Raw genomic sequence first — 18,831 nt, 5'->3', positions numbered from 1 at the left:
TAAGAAAACGATGATATTGCTGATACTATCTGAAGACAAAATGCTAACACACTGCTGGGCCCTCAGGGTGTGCAGCCCTCAGCCAGGGCTCTGACTGCTCAAAAGGGCTCTTCAGATGGGCAGAATTACACACCTGAGAGCACCACCATGATTCTGTCACTTGCGCAGCCTGCAGTGCCTTGCAGACTGAGTTATCTGAGAGATGCTGGGGGTTTTAGGATTAGAGGGCCTGCTGGGAGAGGGTAACATGACCGCCCGCCTAGCAAAAGCTCTAGGACCTGATCAATGGTTCCTTTCTCAGGCGAAATAATTTATGGTTGAGCTGCAGCATACTTTCAGAAAGATGTCTGGCCTCTTATTTGAAGCACACGTGTGATCGAGATCATATGGCCTCCCCTGAGGCCACTGCAGTTATTAACTATGAAGGTGTCCTGAACTTGGCTTGGATTATGTGATCGAGACTCACTGATTCCTATTTCCAGCCACTGATCTTCTGTATCTTAATGGTTGTATGGCATCAGATATTTTAGAGGCAGCTCCTAATTACAGACTGATTGTTTTTTCCACCTAGAGAAAGATGGGCTTTTTGAGAGCACACGTCAGGTGAGGCTGGTTTTGTAGAAAACACGCCACTGATCTAGATACAGATTTTATTGTACATTTTTATCTCTAAAGCAGGCCTGACTGAAGCTTCAATGTATCTGTTCTCATGCCTGTTTTATGCCAGTGTAATTCTTCTGGTATTAAACTTTCAGAGAACTGTTCCTTGCTTATAAAGTCATAATAGAAGAAAGAATTGGAGAAGGATTGGGTTTACAAAAGCATTTTTCCTGTGTTGTGACCAAACAACTGTGTTCCTGATGTAAGTGAATACCACAAAACTGTGGGCTGAAAGCAGATATCCCAGTGCAAACCGCCTAATGGCTGTAGCCTGCCTCCAGCAGCTCTCAGACATTATGTACCATCCAGATACTTTAAAGCTTAGAAATCTTCAGAGGAGGAAAACAGCAGTGAAATAATTCACTGCTCTTCTGAATGCCCAGTACTGAACTCTTGCTTCATCCTAGGCATTGGGATGGCCACATCTCTCACGTAGTATAAAGCAGAATGAGGCCAACAGCAATCATGTTGGGTTTTGGTAGGAGCCTAGCAGCTCTACAGGTTTCCCAAATTTATCAGCTATGACTGGTTAGTTCTCAGACAGGCAGTGTATTCCTTTTCCAAACATATGCTGCTGAAAAGTTGCTTCAGTAAAGGAAGGGAAAGAAAATATCATCCCTAAACGCTCTCATGTCATGGAGCTGGATGTTACTCGATTGCCTTGAGGACCTTAGGATAAGAAGTCCTACAGACTTGCACATATATTTGGAGCATTATTGCTACAGCTACTGTTGAGATTAGATTATATCATGTTCCCAGGGTTTTTTAAGGATAGTTGAAATCACAACATGTTTTGTGATAATCGTATTTTTCTCTCATTTTCACATCAGTGAAAACACTGTAATCATTTTCCCTGGTCATTTGGCGTTATTTTCCCTTGGTTTCTCTTCAAACCTTTTTCCAGTTTTCTGTGAGAATACCTTTGTTGTACTTTCTTGTTTCCATATGGAGTGTTACATACGATGTTGGTATGGAAAATATTACAGGGTAAACAGTAGATTCGAGCTGAAAAGGATACTTAAGAGATTAAGGAATTAAGGAACTGGATTTGAGTCTCTCTTTCCAAAACACAATTTTTTTTCTTATTGAAATCGAAGAAATCTGATTTTATTCATACCAGAATATAGTTTAGGAGTTTCTTGATAAAATCAATAGGTAATCTCAAATTTGAAAATCTTTCTGTTAAAAAAAGCATTGAAATTATCATCTTTATTGAGCCTTCTGCAGCAAAGAAACAGAGCTGCTAACTCTAAGCATGGAGGAATCTTACTCCCACATATTATAACAGTGATTTAAAAAGCAAAACCATTAATTTTTAAGAGTTAATAAATTAAAATAATAGCAAACTCTTCTCATAAGCATTTTGAGTTCAGATAGCTTTTCTGTGTAAAATTAGGAAAGAAATTTTCTTAAAAAAAAGTCTTTTACCGAAAGGAAAAAAGCAATGCTTTTGTTGCTCTGAAGCACACTGAAAATATAATCCTGTTGCAAACATTTGAAGCTTTTTGTTCTTTACTATGAAATCTAAAAATACTGAAAAAAAATTAAAAATGAAAAATATTTTAGTCTTCTAATTATTTAAGGGATGAGAAGTTCAAGACATTATTTTCAGTGTTTGGGTTAGTGTGTTAAGAGTCATGCTTCTGTCTGCTTCAGGAAGATAAGTGCTAGCTACAAGCATAAGAATGTCTATTCAAGGATGTGTCCTTAATTTTAATCAAGCGTTTAAGTCTAATAGAAGTCAAGGGGTCTGTGTCACATATGTGAAGGTAACTATATGCTGATTGTGCTTTTGGCATGGGATGGAATTTAAGCATGGGCTTACATGGTAATTGTTTGGATTTTCATGCATTTGGGTCTGGATAAGCAGAAAGTAGCATAGAATGGATCAACAAACATTAAACGTTAACTTGGTGCTCAGTATATAGAAGAAAAAGGGCCTTTTATTTCCCTGAAATTTCTGACCTTTTTTGTTATTTTTCTTCTCCCTGCTGCTCTTTCCTCACCAACCACAGTTCTAGTTTGCTGTGGACAATTCCCAAAGGGAAAATTCCTTGCTAGAGTAACTTAACCAGCTCTTTTCCTTCGTTTACAGCAAGTACAGCACCCCTTGCAGAATGCAAAGCAGACCGTTTGGCCACAAGCCACCACTAATAGCATGTTTTCCAATAATCTAATCTCTTCAGCCACAGAACAGAAATCAGAATGTTAAAAGAACTGACTTCCCAACTCGCCTCAGTCTATCTTTGGAATCTGTGCTCGAAAATGTCATATGATTGACTAGAATAAATGGTTGCCACACTTGCACCCATGATTCAGTAGTTGCTTTCAATCTGATGTATATGAGAGAATCCCATATAAAGCAAGGCTGAACACAGTGCCAAGAACAGTTACATGTGTAGGCTTGTGTGTGCAAAGTAAGAAGCCAGAAATTTCAGCCAAACTTGAGAACATACTGTAAACATCCATGAATTGAACACCTCAACACTCCTAAGAGATAGGTATCATTTCTCCTTTGCAGCTGAAGAAACTGAAGTCCATAGTTACAGGGCCAAAACTTTTATGTTTGGCTCAAGGAATGAAACAACTACTCTTTGATTAATCTTCTACACAAACAGTTGCATTTTCAGACAGTCTACCATTTGCATCTTCCACTGGCATGCTGAAGTTCAGGTCGTGTATTTGGGAATGATGCGGGGGATTAATTAAGCTTGAGGCCCTAGATTTGAAAATGTTGATGCTATTACTTTCAAATTCATAACTCTAGAAGATAGAAGGTATTTCTGAAAGGAGCTGTATGCTGGTGACTTCATCAGCCCTGAATCTGCTAGCTTTCTCCGGAAACTACAGAACTGTGGTGCTGTTAGAGGGTCTTCGGAAACAGACAAATACAAAATAACTAGATGTTGAAAGTTTACCTACTGCTTTTATTTTCTTCCACCATGTTTGCTTTATTTTTTTCTGTACTGGAATGTATGCAAGTTTGCTTTGGCACTGGGACCTCATATATGTGCAATAATTTTTCTCACTTTCTAAAATGATGAAGATCTCTGTTGGTCTACAGAATACAGGTTGAAGCCTTGGTCCATCACTCTGCCCCAGGACATCACTCCTATATACAGTGTCAGTTGAATTCGGTCGCCAGCAGTGTGTGCTTGTGGGGAGCTGATATCTCTTTGTGACAGCAAACTGCTTGACTTGCTTCATGCCACTCCATGAAGTTGCAGAGTTGGTTAAGACAGATGTTTTCATACTAGGGCACAGTTCAACCTTTCCTTTTACTTCTTTCTTTTTGGCATCCACATGTGTCATTTTTTATCACAATGTCGCTGCAGCAGCCCAGCATTTGGAGTGGTGTTGTTGCGGTCATTTCATATCCGAGGCCTGTCTCATGGCAGCCCGACATGATGCCGCAAGCCACTAGCCACCAGTCGAGCTGCCAAACATTCATCGCATTGGATGCTTTAAAAATAACTGCTGTGATTTCATGTTTTTCTAATATCTGGAGGATGTTTGGTTTTCACTGAAGCCTAACTAATTGTTGGTATAACTTATATTAGACAGTTCTATTTGCAGCAATAGTTTCTATTTCTATCATTTATTCTGCATCATCTTAATTATTTTACAGTACGACAAAACAGAACAGTCCTTTCTTGTTCATTACTGTAGTTACTAGAAAAATGTTTTTCAACAGAGCACTGCTGCAAAGTGCCAAAAATATTTTGCAAGCTGGCTAAGGCATCTGACACCTGAAAAAGCAGCCATTTCAGCAAACGGATCATTTTATTATGGAGCAAGTTGGGTAGGAAGAGCTGCTTCACTAATTTGTTCTTACCTGTGCAGTGTAAGGTTAACATGTGCCCTCTGGACACTGCTGTGATTCAGCCTGAATTATATGATACATACTAGTTCTATTGGCGAAATATTTTAGCAAAACTGTATTTTTAAGACCATTTGTTCAACTGTACATAAAAAGTGTTGGAGAGTACCTTTGTTGTTCATCAGCAGTATTAAATAATATACTAGACAAATAAAAACTAGCTACCCATGTAAGTTCTAATTCCTAGACTAACTAACTAACTATTAATCTTTTCAAATGTTTTTATGTTCAATTTATGTCAAATTTATTTCAAAGGAAAAAAAAAACAACATTGAAACAGTTTCAAAAACATTGACTTTATAATTCATTAAAATAATTAAACTAGTAACAGTGACTCTAAGTTTTCTAGATGTTTAATTATAAGTTTTATATTGTACATATTTTTTTTGGTTAATTTTGTTTTTCTTTACCTTTGCCAGTAGATGTCCTCCATTTAATTATTTTTTCTTTAGAATTTCCTTTTCCTTTTAAATTTACCATATGTTTTACCATTTCACATCACATTGAAGTTATTATCGCTCTTAAAGATTCTGAATTTTTCATCCTGTTTCGTTTTGATTTATTTGATGGGATATGAAGGCCCTAAAAAGTGAAATTGAAATCCAATATTTCCAACAAATTAAAATAGGTATATATTTTTTTAAACGGAATATTTCATCATCTTTTCTTCTTATGTCAATTTTGCATGTATCCCACTTTCAAAAATCCTTGTGGAACAGCTTTTCCAGCCTTCAGTCCATAGGGGCAGACATCCGAGCAAGAAGTGCATACATCCTTTGGCCAACTGGGCCAAGCTCCCAGTGCTGGCCATCCTCTCCAGGCCATTCTCACCCAGCAGTAGTCTCTAGCATGGGCAGCTTGGTGCCTTAGCCTCTGCCTGAGACTCTTGCCACCATAGCATCCATCAAGGTCGCTACATGCAAGTTAACTGCAAGGGAAGGCGATGACTGATGGACCTGTTGTCCTGAGGTCATGATGGGCCTATGCCTGCCCTGTCCCAGGTCAGGCTGCTGTTGCCACCAGCGACTGCTGCCACCAGCGAGTGCTGCCATTTGCCCTTTCTCTTTCTGAATGCGGCCTCTGCATAAGCTTTTGATTAATTTAACTGTCTGAAAAGTTTGATGTATCGTCATTTTACTGCTAGTTGGTTTTAGGATGAAGAACATATTTCTGCAGATGTTACATTTAAATAATAAGAAAGAACAGCTTAGATTCATTTTCTCTTGTGCTCAGCTGAGCAGATTGTTATGCAAATAATTGAGAAGTGGTGGGACACACAGTGTGACATGCATTGTGTCCCTGCTTAGAAATAAAATGGGTGATAACCCTGCTTTCCTCACCAGCTCCCCAGTAATTCAGCCGAAATACTTCCCAGCATGGCTGTAGGCTGGTGGCGGGCTGCCTGCTGCATGTTGGTGCAGTGATGGTAGATGCATTACAGTTTTAAGGGAGAGAAGGATGCGTGGTGTGAGTGCAAAATTTCTTTCACGTGGGCCAGTGTGTGAGGCAGCAAAGCCAGTAGGGAGGGGAAGGCACCAACTTCAAAGAGAGGGCAGAAGGCACACAGAGTGATGAAATAAGCCCTAACTACATGCTATTCATATTTACTTCACAGGGAGGGCCAGGCGCACAGAGCTGTTGAATTGGGTCTGTTTGTCAGGAATCAGATACCTACATAAATTCCACACAACCTCTAACTTAATCCCATTCAAAGCAGGCCATCTAATCACACAGATCCTTTAAAAATCAGATATTGGTGCTTCAAACTGTGGGCTACTCTAAAGTTGTTGACTAATGAGTGAGATCCTCACTCCTTCTCTTAAGGAGTTTTGGCATTGACTTTGATTGGTCAGGACTGCAGGCAGGAAGCCTGAGCTGGCTGATAATGAAGTCTTTTGTCTGTTTTCGTATTGTACCATCCATTCTTTGCATTCAGAAACCTTTGGCATTTTTTTAACCTGTCGGTGTTCCCAGTGACAGAAGAGAAAGGTGAAGATAGTTGGATCATTTCATGGGTGTTGATAGCATATGCATCACCTCTCAGGGCTACAGCGAAGAAGCAGTCACTAGACCAAGTATTTTTACCATTAAATTAAACTTGAATTTTGGGCAGTATCTTGTATTACTGACACAAGATGAGTAGTTGTGTCAGCCTGGAGAATTTAACCTTTTTTTCCTCTAGGAAAATTAGAGATTGGTGATCATCCTTGTTACAAATCATAGAAACCAATGTTCAGAGACCTTCCATCAGTGTGGTATTTCTAAGTATCTGTATTCTGGATCCAATTCTTGATGTGAGGCTTGAATTTAAAGAGACAGGTTCTGATTCAGTGGTTGCAGGCAGCGATCCAGAATAGTTCCACTGTAAACAACATAATTTGGGGCTTCCACTTAGTTTCAGTATGGTATGAATTTAATTGTCATTCAGAAAAAAAAAAAAAATTCATTCAGTACAAAATTTTGATCAATACCACTTAGGAAAATATACAAGATTGAGAGGATATTAAGTAATTGACCGAAGACACATCTGAGCAATGCCAAGGTAGTTGGCTGGCTTTCTGTTTGGCTTATTAATTTTTTAGCACTGTAAACATGGTAGTAGAAAGATCATAACTTTGACATGGGATTACAGGCTTTTGCTGTCTAAATCCTTCTCCCTAGTCCCTAGCATGGAAAGTAAAATCGGTTACATCCTGCTGTTCTTTCTGTGGTTTCTGAAACAAAATTTTGAGAGAAAAGCTCTGGTCTCAAAAGACCCTGTGGGAAACGGGAAACTTGCAAATGCTACTGTAGTTGTGTAACATCGACAGTATGAGCCGAGTGATCCTTAAACAGCTTTGAAGTAGACAAGTATCCGTGTAATACGCAACAATAAAAGTCTCCAGGATGCTGAAGTAGAAAAACAAGCAAAATAAGCTGGAGGGACAGGCTGCTGCCAGGACAACATGACCACCAGCGAGCTTTGTTAGAAACACACCAATGATAGGCAGAAGGCTGGTACTGAGTACAAAATGTGCCTGCATATTTCAGGGAATGTGCATGTACAATATAAAGGTATGATTTTTTACCTGATAAAAAACTGTGCCTCTTGTAGGGAAGGGATCTGAGAGTCATGAGAATCACAATTACATTTGGCAACTTTGGTTTTAGAGTTCTATTCACCTACAAACAAGGTAAAATCAACTGGTAATTTTCATTATATCATCTTGAAGGATTAGACTGTTAAAATCCTGTTTAAACTATTTAGACACCAAGTAAAATCTCTTTCCAGAACTCATGTTTTTTTTTTCACCTTAACACAGACGCCTTCTGTGCATATAGCTGAGTCTAGCAAACATCATGAGACATTGCTGATACAACTATTAGGTGAGTCTCATTATGAGGGATGCCCTGAAAGTAATGCCTCCTATGTTATTATGTTGGTCCATGACACCAGAAGTAAAAGTTCATGGTATGGCAGTAAAGGCTGAACCTTCCCACCAATATTCGGTTACATTTTGTTGCTGTGTGACAGGTGGCAGCAGAAGGACAGGCTGACAAAATGTCATCTGACATGGAAGTGTCTATGGAGCAAAGGAGGGGAATTGAATTCCTCAATGCAGAAAAAATGGCACCCATTGGCATTTACCAATGCTTGCTGAATGTTTCTGGAGACCAAACAGTGAATGTGAACACAGTGAGGCAGTGGGTGATGCATTTCATGACTGGCAACAGTGCCAGTGGGTCACCTCTGCTGGTGCAGATTGTTATGAGCATGACATGTAGGCTCTTCTCCATTGCTGGTGAAAATGTGGAGCTAATGGTGGTGTCTATGTTGAAAATTATTGTTCTGTAGCTGAGAATCTATCAAGTAGTCTTAGTGTGTTCTTTGTATCTGCTGTGGTTTCCATGGACATACTCTTTATAGATGCTATATCTAGACAGTAAGGATGTGGTAACGTAATTCAGTTTCACGTTCTTAGAGTAGATTCATAACACAGTCTTGAAAGTTTGTTATTTGGGAACAACTACAGCTGACTCTATTAGTTAAATCTGTAATTGCTTATAGGATTTAGAACTTGATGTCAGAAGGTAATACATGACCTGGTCCTACTTTTTCCATAATCACAAGATTACTTAAAACAACTTGCCTCAGGAAGCCTGTTGGGTTCCTATGCTGGTTAATCTCACTGGATTCCTAAATTTTGGTGGTGATCCATAGTACGTGGGAAAAAAAGTCAATTTCCCTCTCTCACCATGAAAAGAATCTTTCAGTTTATTTACAAAACTCTCTGGAATGAGAAGGAGCCATTTGTGGTTGCTGTGGCTGATTTCTCTTGAGCTGAAGATGCTAGGAGACTGCACAAAACTCTGTACCCCTGGTGAGATTTTTCAGCCTATTGATGCTCTTTCTAACTAAATTTGAGGGAAGTGTGTTCTGGCAGCTAGTGCACTTAATTTTCAAGATCACTTTGCCAGACGTGTGTTTAATAATGACGATGCATCCCCCAGTGAGATTGCACCCATATTTAATGAGGTACTCCTTGCTTGTAGATACCAAAACAAAATGGTTACAGATACAATCTTAGGCTAGGAAATAGTCCCATATTCATGTATCTGTGGCCCTTTAGAACTGTTGACCCTTCATGAACAGAAGAGGTTGATTTCCTTTCCCTCAGATAGGAAGTGCCTCTTGAGGAAGTCAACATTCTGTCAGGCCAGACAGATGTTTGAGGATTCTTTCCAGTCCTTATGAGATCCTTTTCTTTCAAAACACAGATGGACACTTGAGGATCTTCTTTATTGCTTATTTTGTATCCTAGAAGACAGTAATACTCTGAAGTAAAATTGAAGTCAGCCAGATCTCTGGAAGAGATACCATCTTCTTAGAAAGTAATCTTAAGGTGGTTTTGACACAAATCACAGAGAAGAAGAAAAGTTGTTAAGACTTTAATAGTTGACTTTCAGACTAGTTTTCCCATTTGCTCTTTCCGTGGCTGTCTCTGCTTTCAAGGCTTCCTTAGACTATCCAGGGAAAGCAAAATGGAGAGTCCATGTTCCTCATGAGATCCTGTTGCATCTCAGTAAACTTATGGCCAATCAGGCATAGCAATTACTGTGCATGTGTCTACCTACCCTGTCAAGCCCAGCTGCTGCCCCATTGCAACACGTCCTTTGCCTTCTCGTGGGTGATTTAAGGCCAAGCCATCAAACGGAGCTTAGCCTGTAAGATTGAGCTCAGGTTTCATCTCAGCCAGGCTGGCAATCTCTTTAGTTGTGATAATACAAACTGATCAAACCCACGTATACTTACTCTCCCAGTGCTGTTCTGCCACTCCTGGACTTTTCCGATGTTCTGCACTGTACAGTACCTACATGTTAGTTCAATGTTTTTACCCTACAATTGTCTGTTCTATTTCTAATGCATTGCCACACAGATAAATGCTGTCCAAGAAAGAGTATGAGGAAATACGCTGTGGTTTGCAAACTGAATTCCTTAATGACTTTCTCATTAGAAGAGCTCACTGCCAAAAGCTGTTTGCTTTTGCCTGAAGGACGGTCCACGTGATTAAGAGTAATTCTGCTTTACACAAAATAGTGTTTTCAGGCCACTGCCACAGACAGCTGCTTCACACTAAGCAAGAGAGAGAAAAACAAATGCCAATGAACTCATGGAGCGATAAAATGACACAAGAACTCAAGGGATATCCTATTCCAAATCCCTCCATCACCAGAGCTGGTAAATATGGGCGTCCTGTTTGGTAGGTGAACCTGGGGCAGGGCTCAGGTCTTGCAGTGAGGTCCACCCAGGAGAGGCTTAATTCCAGGGTAACTGCTGTGAAAATATTTCCTGTGCGTACTCACAAGCCTGGGAAACCAGGAGTAACAACAGCTATTTAACAAGGATGGATTTCATATGTCTAGAACATCCATTTCAAGAATGAGCCTCTAAATTGAATTCTGGTAGTTGAAGATTAATGGTGAGACAGTGCATCTCAGCTGCAGCAAGTGGAAGAATAATATTCCTTCACACCGAGCTTGTCCTGTGACTGTCAGTATACTCCTGCCTGAATTCCTCATGTATCTATTTTTTTTTATTAATCCTATTAATTTTAATATATATGTAAAGTAAAACTGAGTGCAAAATTTCATTGGCAAGAGTTTTAGAATTTATTTGCTGCATGCTGTTAAAATCACTTATCATTCCACTATTTAAATTTCTGTTTCAAATTCAGATTCTTGTCCATAACTTTCTATTTTTGACTTGGAAATTGCAAATCATTGTTTCCAGAGTAGGCTAGAGTAAAACTTTGGAAAATATTTTGAGAAAGGAAAATCCCCAGTGATTTCATTTCCTAATGAGGCTGAAAACTAATAATCTGGACAAACAGTTTGAACAAAAACAAACAAACAAAACAAAGAAACAAAAAGGCCCAGGCAGGGGAATAGTTCAAGATTACTTTAGTAATCTCTCATCTCTAGTAGTTAGACTTTATAGAAGGAAAGATGGATTCTTTCCTTCTATGGGCTGAAAACCAGGCACAAGACTACTTACAAACTTCTGTATTTGTTGAGAGTCAGCAGCTCTGGCTGATGCTTGTATAAGAGGTGGGTAAGAACTTCCATGTGGGACTCTGTGCTTCCACCATGTACTGTGACCATTGCTGTGCTGTATTTTTCATCTTTGAGAGTGTAGGATTTCATGATGCTCACGGGGTGTTTGAATACAAGAAACCTGATTGCTTGACTGCTGGTAAAGCCACCTCTGCGCACCAACATTGCTCCTAGCAGCTCGCTCAGAGTATCTTCAGTCTAGCTTACGAAAATTAGTTCTGACAGTTGTGCAGGAATTTTTATATTGCATTTTATTTTATTTTGTCTTTATAATTAAGCAGTTTGCATCAAAGACCAAATGGTTACAAGTGTAAGAGTGTTCCTTGGACCTTTTTGCAGTGCCAGAACCCTGATCCTGTTCTGCAGCCAGCGCCTAGCCCATGCAGCCATAGTGCCTCCTGCTTTGCCAAGGCAGTAGATATCTCTCTGCCTGGCTACCACATCTAAAAGTTGTGGCTAACAGGAGTGGTCTGTGATCTCCAAGCAATTTTTCATCTATAGACTTCAAAGCATTTCTTAGGGTGGATGTGCATTAAAAAAGGAAAAAAAAAAAAAAAAAGGAAAAAAAAGGAAAAGTATAAGCAGTTGAAGCATGGATGGATGGATGAGTGGCTGGAGAAGAATAGAGGGATGTTGTCTGGATCTGCAGGGAAAGCCAGAATGCAGATGGAGTTGAATGTCATGAGAGATGTAATAACATGAAGGGTATCTTTAGCTGCATTGGGCAGAAGAGACAGGCAAAGGTTAGTGTACCATCTCTAATAAATGAAAAGAGAGAGGTGGCCTCCTCAGACATGGAAAAGGCTGAGGTACTCAATGATTTCATTGGCTCTGTCTTCATTCCGTTCAGGCTTCTCACACCTCTTGTGTTCCTGAAATTCCAAGCAGGGTTTCAGGGAGCAAAATTTCTCCCGGTGTGAGAGTGGAGCAAGCTCAAGACCATCTCATGAGGCTGAATGTGTACAAGTCTATGGAGCTAGATTACCTGTATTCCGGGGTTCTGAAGGAGCTGGCTGATATGGTTGCCAAGCTGCTCTCCATCATATTTGAAACATTGCAGCTGTTAGGTGAAATCTCTGGTGACTGGAAAAACATCCCTCCCATTTTCAAGAAGGGAAGAAAGAAAGAACCAGGGAACTACAGGCTGGTGAGTCTCACCTGTGTGCAAGGGAAGGTCGTGGAGTGGATCCTCCTGGAAGAGATGTTAAAGCACGTGAAAGATGAGGAGGTAATCCGAGACAGCCAGCATGGCTTTGCCAAGGGCAAATCATTCCTGACTAATCTGGTGGCCTTCTGTGATGGAGCTGTGGCAGCAGTGGACAAAAGAAGGGCAACTGATGTCATCTACCTGGACTTGTGCAAGGCCTTTCACACATGGTCCCACACCACATCCTTATCTCTAAATTGAAGAGATAAGAATTTGAATGTTGGACTATTAGGTGGATAAAGAAGAGATCAGATGGTTGTAGCCGGAGGGTTGTTGCCAATGGCTCTATGTCCAGGTGGAGGCTGGTCACAAGTGATGTCTCCCAGGGGTCCATCTTGGGGCTGGTTCCCTCTCACCTAAGCCATTCTATGATTCTATGGTAAGTATAATGCTTGTACGGGGTGTAAGATGGTCAGATTTACCACTTCTAGTTGCTTCCTCATGGTTACAGTGCGTGACTGCTGTAGTGCCTGAGATCTGCAGGCACCTACCGCTTGCTGCTCCAGGAGAGTTCTGTACTGTGCAACAATAAGTTCTCTCCCTGTGACAAAAGGGTGTTTTGATTTTCTTCATTTCCATCTGAAATCCATTTGACTTGGACTTCTCAGGAGTGCGGGGAGCAGCCCTGACCATCACTGATCTGTGTTGCAGAGCTCAGGCACATGCTTGGCTTGGAGCCTGAAATGGAGGAGACTAAGGGGTGAAGAGAACAAGGTTCTCAGGTAGAGCTTGGAGATGCCTTTTGTCCAATGGTCTCCCTTGTTTTCTAGACATGAATGCTTTCCCTCCACCATTTATTTTTCCAAAATTCAATGGCAAAACCCAGCGCTGGGTTTTCATACAGTACCACTTTCTGGGCACTTCACTGCCCCTGCTTTTCTTCTTGCCTGAGCCAGTCCAGGAGTCTAGATTGCATTCCAAGGAAGCATAATGAAGCAGTTTCATTGCATAGATACCAGGCTCAAAAAAAATGTCAGGCACAACGGGAGACTATAAAAAAAAGTTCTTTTAAATAGCTTTTAAGATAAAACAAAACAATACAAAAAAAAAAAAAAAAAACAAAAAACCCCTTAATTTAAAATGTCAGTTCTGGCATGAGAATTTTTCCCTCTGCATTTCCAACTACAGAAGCTTTCTTTGTTTCACACACTGAGTTATAACATGGCATGAAATCAGCCTTTAAATGGAGCTTGACTTACATGTTTTAACCTATTCCATGTTCCGTAACACTAACAATATGATTCAACGGTCCAGAGGATGGAAGAGCTCCCCTTTGAGGACAGGCTGAGAGAGCTGTGGCCATTCAGCCTGGAGAAGTGAAGATTTCGGAGAGACCTGATAACCGCTTTCCAGTATCTAAAGGGGGGCTATAAGAAAGAGGAGCACAGAATCTTTAGCAGCGTCTCTTGTGATAGGGCAAGGGAAAATGGCTTCAAACTAAAAGAGGGGAGATTTAGATTGGATATAAGGAAGTTGTTTTTTTACAATAAGAGTGGTGAAGCAATGGAACAGGTTGCCCAGAGATGTGGTGGATGTCTCTGGCATTTGGGGTCAGGCTGGACAAGGCTCTGAGCACCTTGATCTAGCTGTAGGTGTCCCTGTTCATTGCAGGGGAGTTGGACTAGATGGTCTTTAAGAATCCCTTCCAACTCAAAAGATTCTATGATTCTATGATTCGCCATTTAGAACTGTATGCTTTCATTTTTGCTGTCCTATTTGTATGAGATGTATCTGTGAGGAATAGAAGAAGGGAGAAAGTATGAAAATGATAGAGTACATTTTATTTCATATTTAATGCTGCTAGAAGTAAATTGGAGATGGAAATTGTTCATGTAATGGATCTTAGCTATAGAAAATTATCTTCTTTTGGCAATAAGGTACTGTCTGTCTCAAGGGCTCACACACAAATCTTGACCTTTGAGCAGTTGCATGTAGTGTCTTCTTTATCAAGCAAATTGATGCATAATGGTCTGTCACAGTACTCACACATTATATCTTTTCTGTCAAAAGTGATAATGCATATTTTATATAGGAGATTTGATGGCAAATATTTTGTACTTCTGCTGCTTTTTCTTCCCACTGTCAGGCTTAACGAAGGAAAATCATGGATAGTTTTTAAATAATGTCAACTTCTTCTATCACATTACCATGTCTGCCTTTGAAAGTAGCTTTCTGCAAGAGCCACAACATAAGAGTGAAAGAGAGAAAGACATTTTCATGTAGTTAACTTTAAAAAGTCAAGTTTTTTAGGTCTTAATTTCAAAATCAATATATTGTATACCTTTGGAGTCTTCTTGGAAAAAAAACTTTCTACACTTAGTGAGCATATTTAGTGTGTCCTAGTGGTAAAAACACTTCTCTTGAGGTTGTCCTACAAAGTAACTGACTCAGAGGTAGAGAGAATTAGGTTCTAGTATTCTTATTAAAATTGTTTGCCCCAGCAGAGCCAAAGTTTGTTCTTTTCCCACCTGTTCAGCTCTACTCAGGGAAATATTCCTCATTCTGTATTCTATCAATGAAAACGGTAAATTTGAATGCTGATTTCTCAGATTGTAGGACTGGTCAATGAAATCTCAGAGCATAGAGAAGTGCTTTTCCCATTCCTGGACTATGTCTTTTTGCCAAAACTGAACAAAGCATAGAGGTATTTCCAAACTTCCCCTGACACCAGGCAAACTCATCTAGGCTAGCAGTTAGAGTGGCATTTTTCAGCCTGTAAGCCGTAGATTCATATGGGCTTCTGGTCTGCCTCCAAGGGATCCACACAAGGGAGCCAACAAAAGCAAGCTCATCATTTGTATGAATTATTTTTCAGTGTCTGCTGATAAAAATAAATTCAAAACACTGAAATAGGTGATGAAAGTATGGCACATATATATTTACAGAAGTATTACAGGCCTGAGGACAAGGCAGAACAAGAAGACAACAGTATTTACACGTAAGATTTATAAATGTAAATGAGGTCTGGATTTCTCTTACACATGAAATATATGTATAACCAGATGTCTCAAGTTGAAAGATGAAAGCTTACACTCAGAAAAGTGTCTGGATTTTTCTCACAAAAAGAGGTAAAAAAAACCCCACAGACTTGAAGCTACTTGATATTTAATTATCAAACTCTTATTTAAGAATGAAATCATGAAGTAATTAGAAGTAAGTAAGAATTTGTACAGTACTGAAATATTCAAAACATTATTCTCTACCACTGAGAAGTAGTTCACTGATGAACTTCTGCTACTGAAAAGACAGTCTGCAATATTTCTCCCTTCTCTGCTACTTCTAAGCCCTCAAATAAGAACAGAACAGTCTTAAGCAGTGAGAATAATAAGTTTTCCTTTCGATGTCTGAAGATTTAGAACAATCCAATTGAAATAAAAATGTAATCCTACCTATGCTTCATGCTAGGATTAGAGCAGGGTAAATGCCATAGTTATGTCTGATCATCAGGTTGTGATTGTTAGAAATGCTGGAGAGAACATTCCAGGGAAAGAAGGAGAGTGAGAAGGATGGCCCCCCTGTGTCCTTTTATTAACACGAATTAGCATCAAATCTAACAGAGGCATATTCCTGCACAGTAGAACTCAATAAAATGTCACTTAGTCAGTGAAGGAAATGATAAACTAAATAGTTTTTCAATCATCCAGCTAATAAAAGTAAACACAAACAAACATGTATTCATCTGCTGAGCTGTATGTATACAAGGTTAATTGAAGAAGCAGCAGAAAAGCCACTGAAAATAACTTGAAAAATAAATGTTCTCTAGGATGCTACTGTTCCACAGTATCTATTTCAAATATAATTTGCTCTTAGTCATTTCTACAAGACGTGGGCACATCAGCTGAGATTCTCAGTTTTATAGAGATGAAATAATCATTGGAATGAAATGTTAGTTCATAAAAGACAGCTAAAAATGAAGCAGTCTGTAAGAGCTGTCAGAGAGGAGGATGGTCCACCCTTCTGAGCACAGTGGAACCATTATACCATGGTTATTTTGAAAGAAATTGTCTAACTTATTATTCTCTTCCCTCTCTTCCCTATTTTTTGATGCTTGTCTCCTCAGTGCATCCTAACGTGAGCCAGGGTTGCCAAGGAGGGTGTGCTACATGTTCGGACTACAATGGATGCCTGTCATGTAAGCCCAGACTCTTTTTTGTTCTGGAGAGGATCGGCATGAAACAGATCGGAGTATGTCTTTCCTCATGTCCAAGTGGATACTATGGGACACGGTATCCTGACATTAACAAGTGTGCAAGTAAGTGCTGGATAAGGGGAAGCACACAGCTTTGTTTGAATGCTGCGTCTCCTTAGGAGACAAGACAACACAGAAGTAGATGGACAGGCTGAATCTTTTTCTGTTCAGTTCTTTTACAGTACCACAATAGATATTAACCTGAGCAGGGAGTTTAGGTGAAAACCCACAAAACTCCCTAAATCTCAGGGCTTCCAGCTCAGCATGAATGACCTGCCTGGGTGTTGAGAGATGGCCTCCTCTACACTCACACAGAAGTGGAGCATCAGCAGGCCACAGGCACTGCCTTCCAGAGGCTGCTCAGCAAGTTGGAGTGGCAGTGGGGCTTAGGGAAAACTGAGGGCCACTGAACGTTGGAGCCTGGGGCAGTTTAGCTCATTGGCCTTCCTCTTGAGACAATGGTGAAATGGTGGCTGGTGGATCTCTGTGGAGATGTGTTTTGTTCTGGTCTGCTTATAGCTCATCTTGCATGCAATGTAGTCCTGTAAATGCCTGTACCAAAATACAAGGTCTCAACCTGGTTTGGAGAGGTTACCTGATTCGTGTTGCGTGCAGACTGGGAAGCAGAGAACTATTCTATTCTAAAGAATTCTCTTATTTATCTTTTGGGCAACATTTCGAACCCATTATGTATTTTGAACCATAAATGTACTGGTTTTGCAATATCCTTCCCATTCCCTTTCTTTTCCTTCCTCCTGTGATTTTTGTTGTTGAGTTCACTTTTTAACCCCACAGGTGATATAAAAACATAATTGTGACAGCCAAGACACTCTTCAGATTTTACCTGGTACTAAAAGTTATTTAATGAATAAACCCTAGAGCAAAATCTTGCAGAGTAACATGACACTGCAAAGTACTTGCTCAGTTTTTAGCAGTGTGTGGCCTTGCATATCAAACATGAGCTGTGTCATACACAAACTTTTGCTTGCTTATTTTAAAAGCACCTGAGAACTGGGAAATATATTGTTTATGCTGATTTTAAGCAAACTCTAAATATTTTATTTCTCCTGGATGGATGGAGATAGATAGTGTGGAACTGGGCCCAGGACCTGTAGCTATATGCACTACAACTAGTGTGTTGTTATTCTGATGAGCTGTGCTTTGTCTTCAGTTTGCATCGGTCTGCAAAGGAAGCATGTGATGATCCAGCATCAGACCATCCTTATTAATTTCTGACTCATACTAAATTCACTTGCTGTGGTCCTCAATGTATGTACAGGTCATAAGGGAGACATAAAAATAATTTGTTTCCTTTGAAGACTTTAACATTGCTAGAGCCTTCTAAAGTGATTTTACCTTGAATTCTATTGTATTTGAGTCTGTGGTGTTTCACAACAAAAGAGCATCAGTGTTGTGTCCTCTTTGCATTTCAGAATGTAAAGCTGATTGTGATACCTGCTTCACCAGAAACTTCTGCACAAAGTGTAAAAGTGGGTTTTACTTATACAGTGGAAAGTGCCTTGAAAAGTGCCCTGATGGGCTGGAAGCCAACAACCACACAATGGAGTGCACTAGTATTGGTAAGTCCAGCCCCATATAAAGGCCCAGCCCTACCTGGTTTCCTCGTGGGGATGGGAGATCTGTGAAGGGCACAAGCTGCAAGATCAGTTAGAGCTCTGGGAAAGGCTCAAATCCACCCAGGAAATGTTCTGCATCACAAGGTACAACAAACTTACATCACTTCATAAAAATCAAGCTCGGTTGTGCCCCAAAATACAGCCCCAATGCTAATGGCAGTTCTGCCTCAGGAAAAAAGGCCCATTTCATCCTGCTGACTTGGCCTGTGCTGAGGTAGAATGACATCTACCTTCAGCTTGAACTGTTACAGTGTTGGCTGCACCACTACCGTCAAAGGTATAAAAATGTCAATGCAAGCCTTACATTATCTTGAAGTTCAAAATACTAACTGCTCTGGTTTTAGTCCTTTGTGCTATCTGTGCCTTCACAGCATGTGTGCACCAGCATTTTGAATCTTATATTCCCAGAGAGGAGAGCTAGAAATTAAAATAGTATTTGTGCATAATCACCTGACTGTAGAAAGAGAGGATTAAAATCAGATGGCGAACAGCATAGCGCTCTCTGTGAAGGAGTGAGATTGGCGGCACTGCTCTGGTGACTCATGGCTGCAGAAACGAGAGCTGCTTTTATATCTCTTCAGCCTCTGAGTCACAAGCTCCAATTCTTCAGGCCAGGGCAATTTTGGAGGTCAACACACCTAGCTGTCTGCTTCATCCCTCTGCC

General features: G+C 40.1%; 1 protein-coding gene across 2 annotated transcripts in view; it reads left to right on the top strand.

Annotated features, from left to right (window-relative positions):
* RSPO3 (R-spondin 3) overlaps window positions 1-18,831 on the top strand; it is a 59,106-nt gene that overhangs the window by 18,083 nt on the left and 22,192 nt on the right. For both annotated transcript variants that reach the window (XM_085217363.1, XM_085217362.1), the window contains 2 exons: window positions 16,402-16,593; window positions 17,964-18,110. In XM_085217363.1, coding sequence (XP_085073489.1) covers window positions 16,402-16,593; window positions 17,964-18,110 — 339 coding nt within the window. The remainder of the gene's footprint in view (window positions 1-16,401; window positions 16,594-17,963; window positions 18,111-18,831) is intronic.

Source organism: Meleagris gallopavo, chromosome 2 (genome assembly GCF_905368555.1).
Source record: "Meleagris gallopavo chromosome 2, MGAL_WU_HG_1.1, whole genome shotgun sequence".
Taxonomy (NCBI): Eukaryota; Metazoa; Chordata; class Aves; order Galliformes; family Phasianidae; genus Meleagris; species Meleagris gallopavo.
Note: the sequence above shows the minus strand (reverse complement) of the source record. Positions and strands in the feature narration are given on the sequence as shown.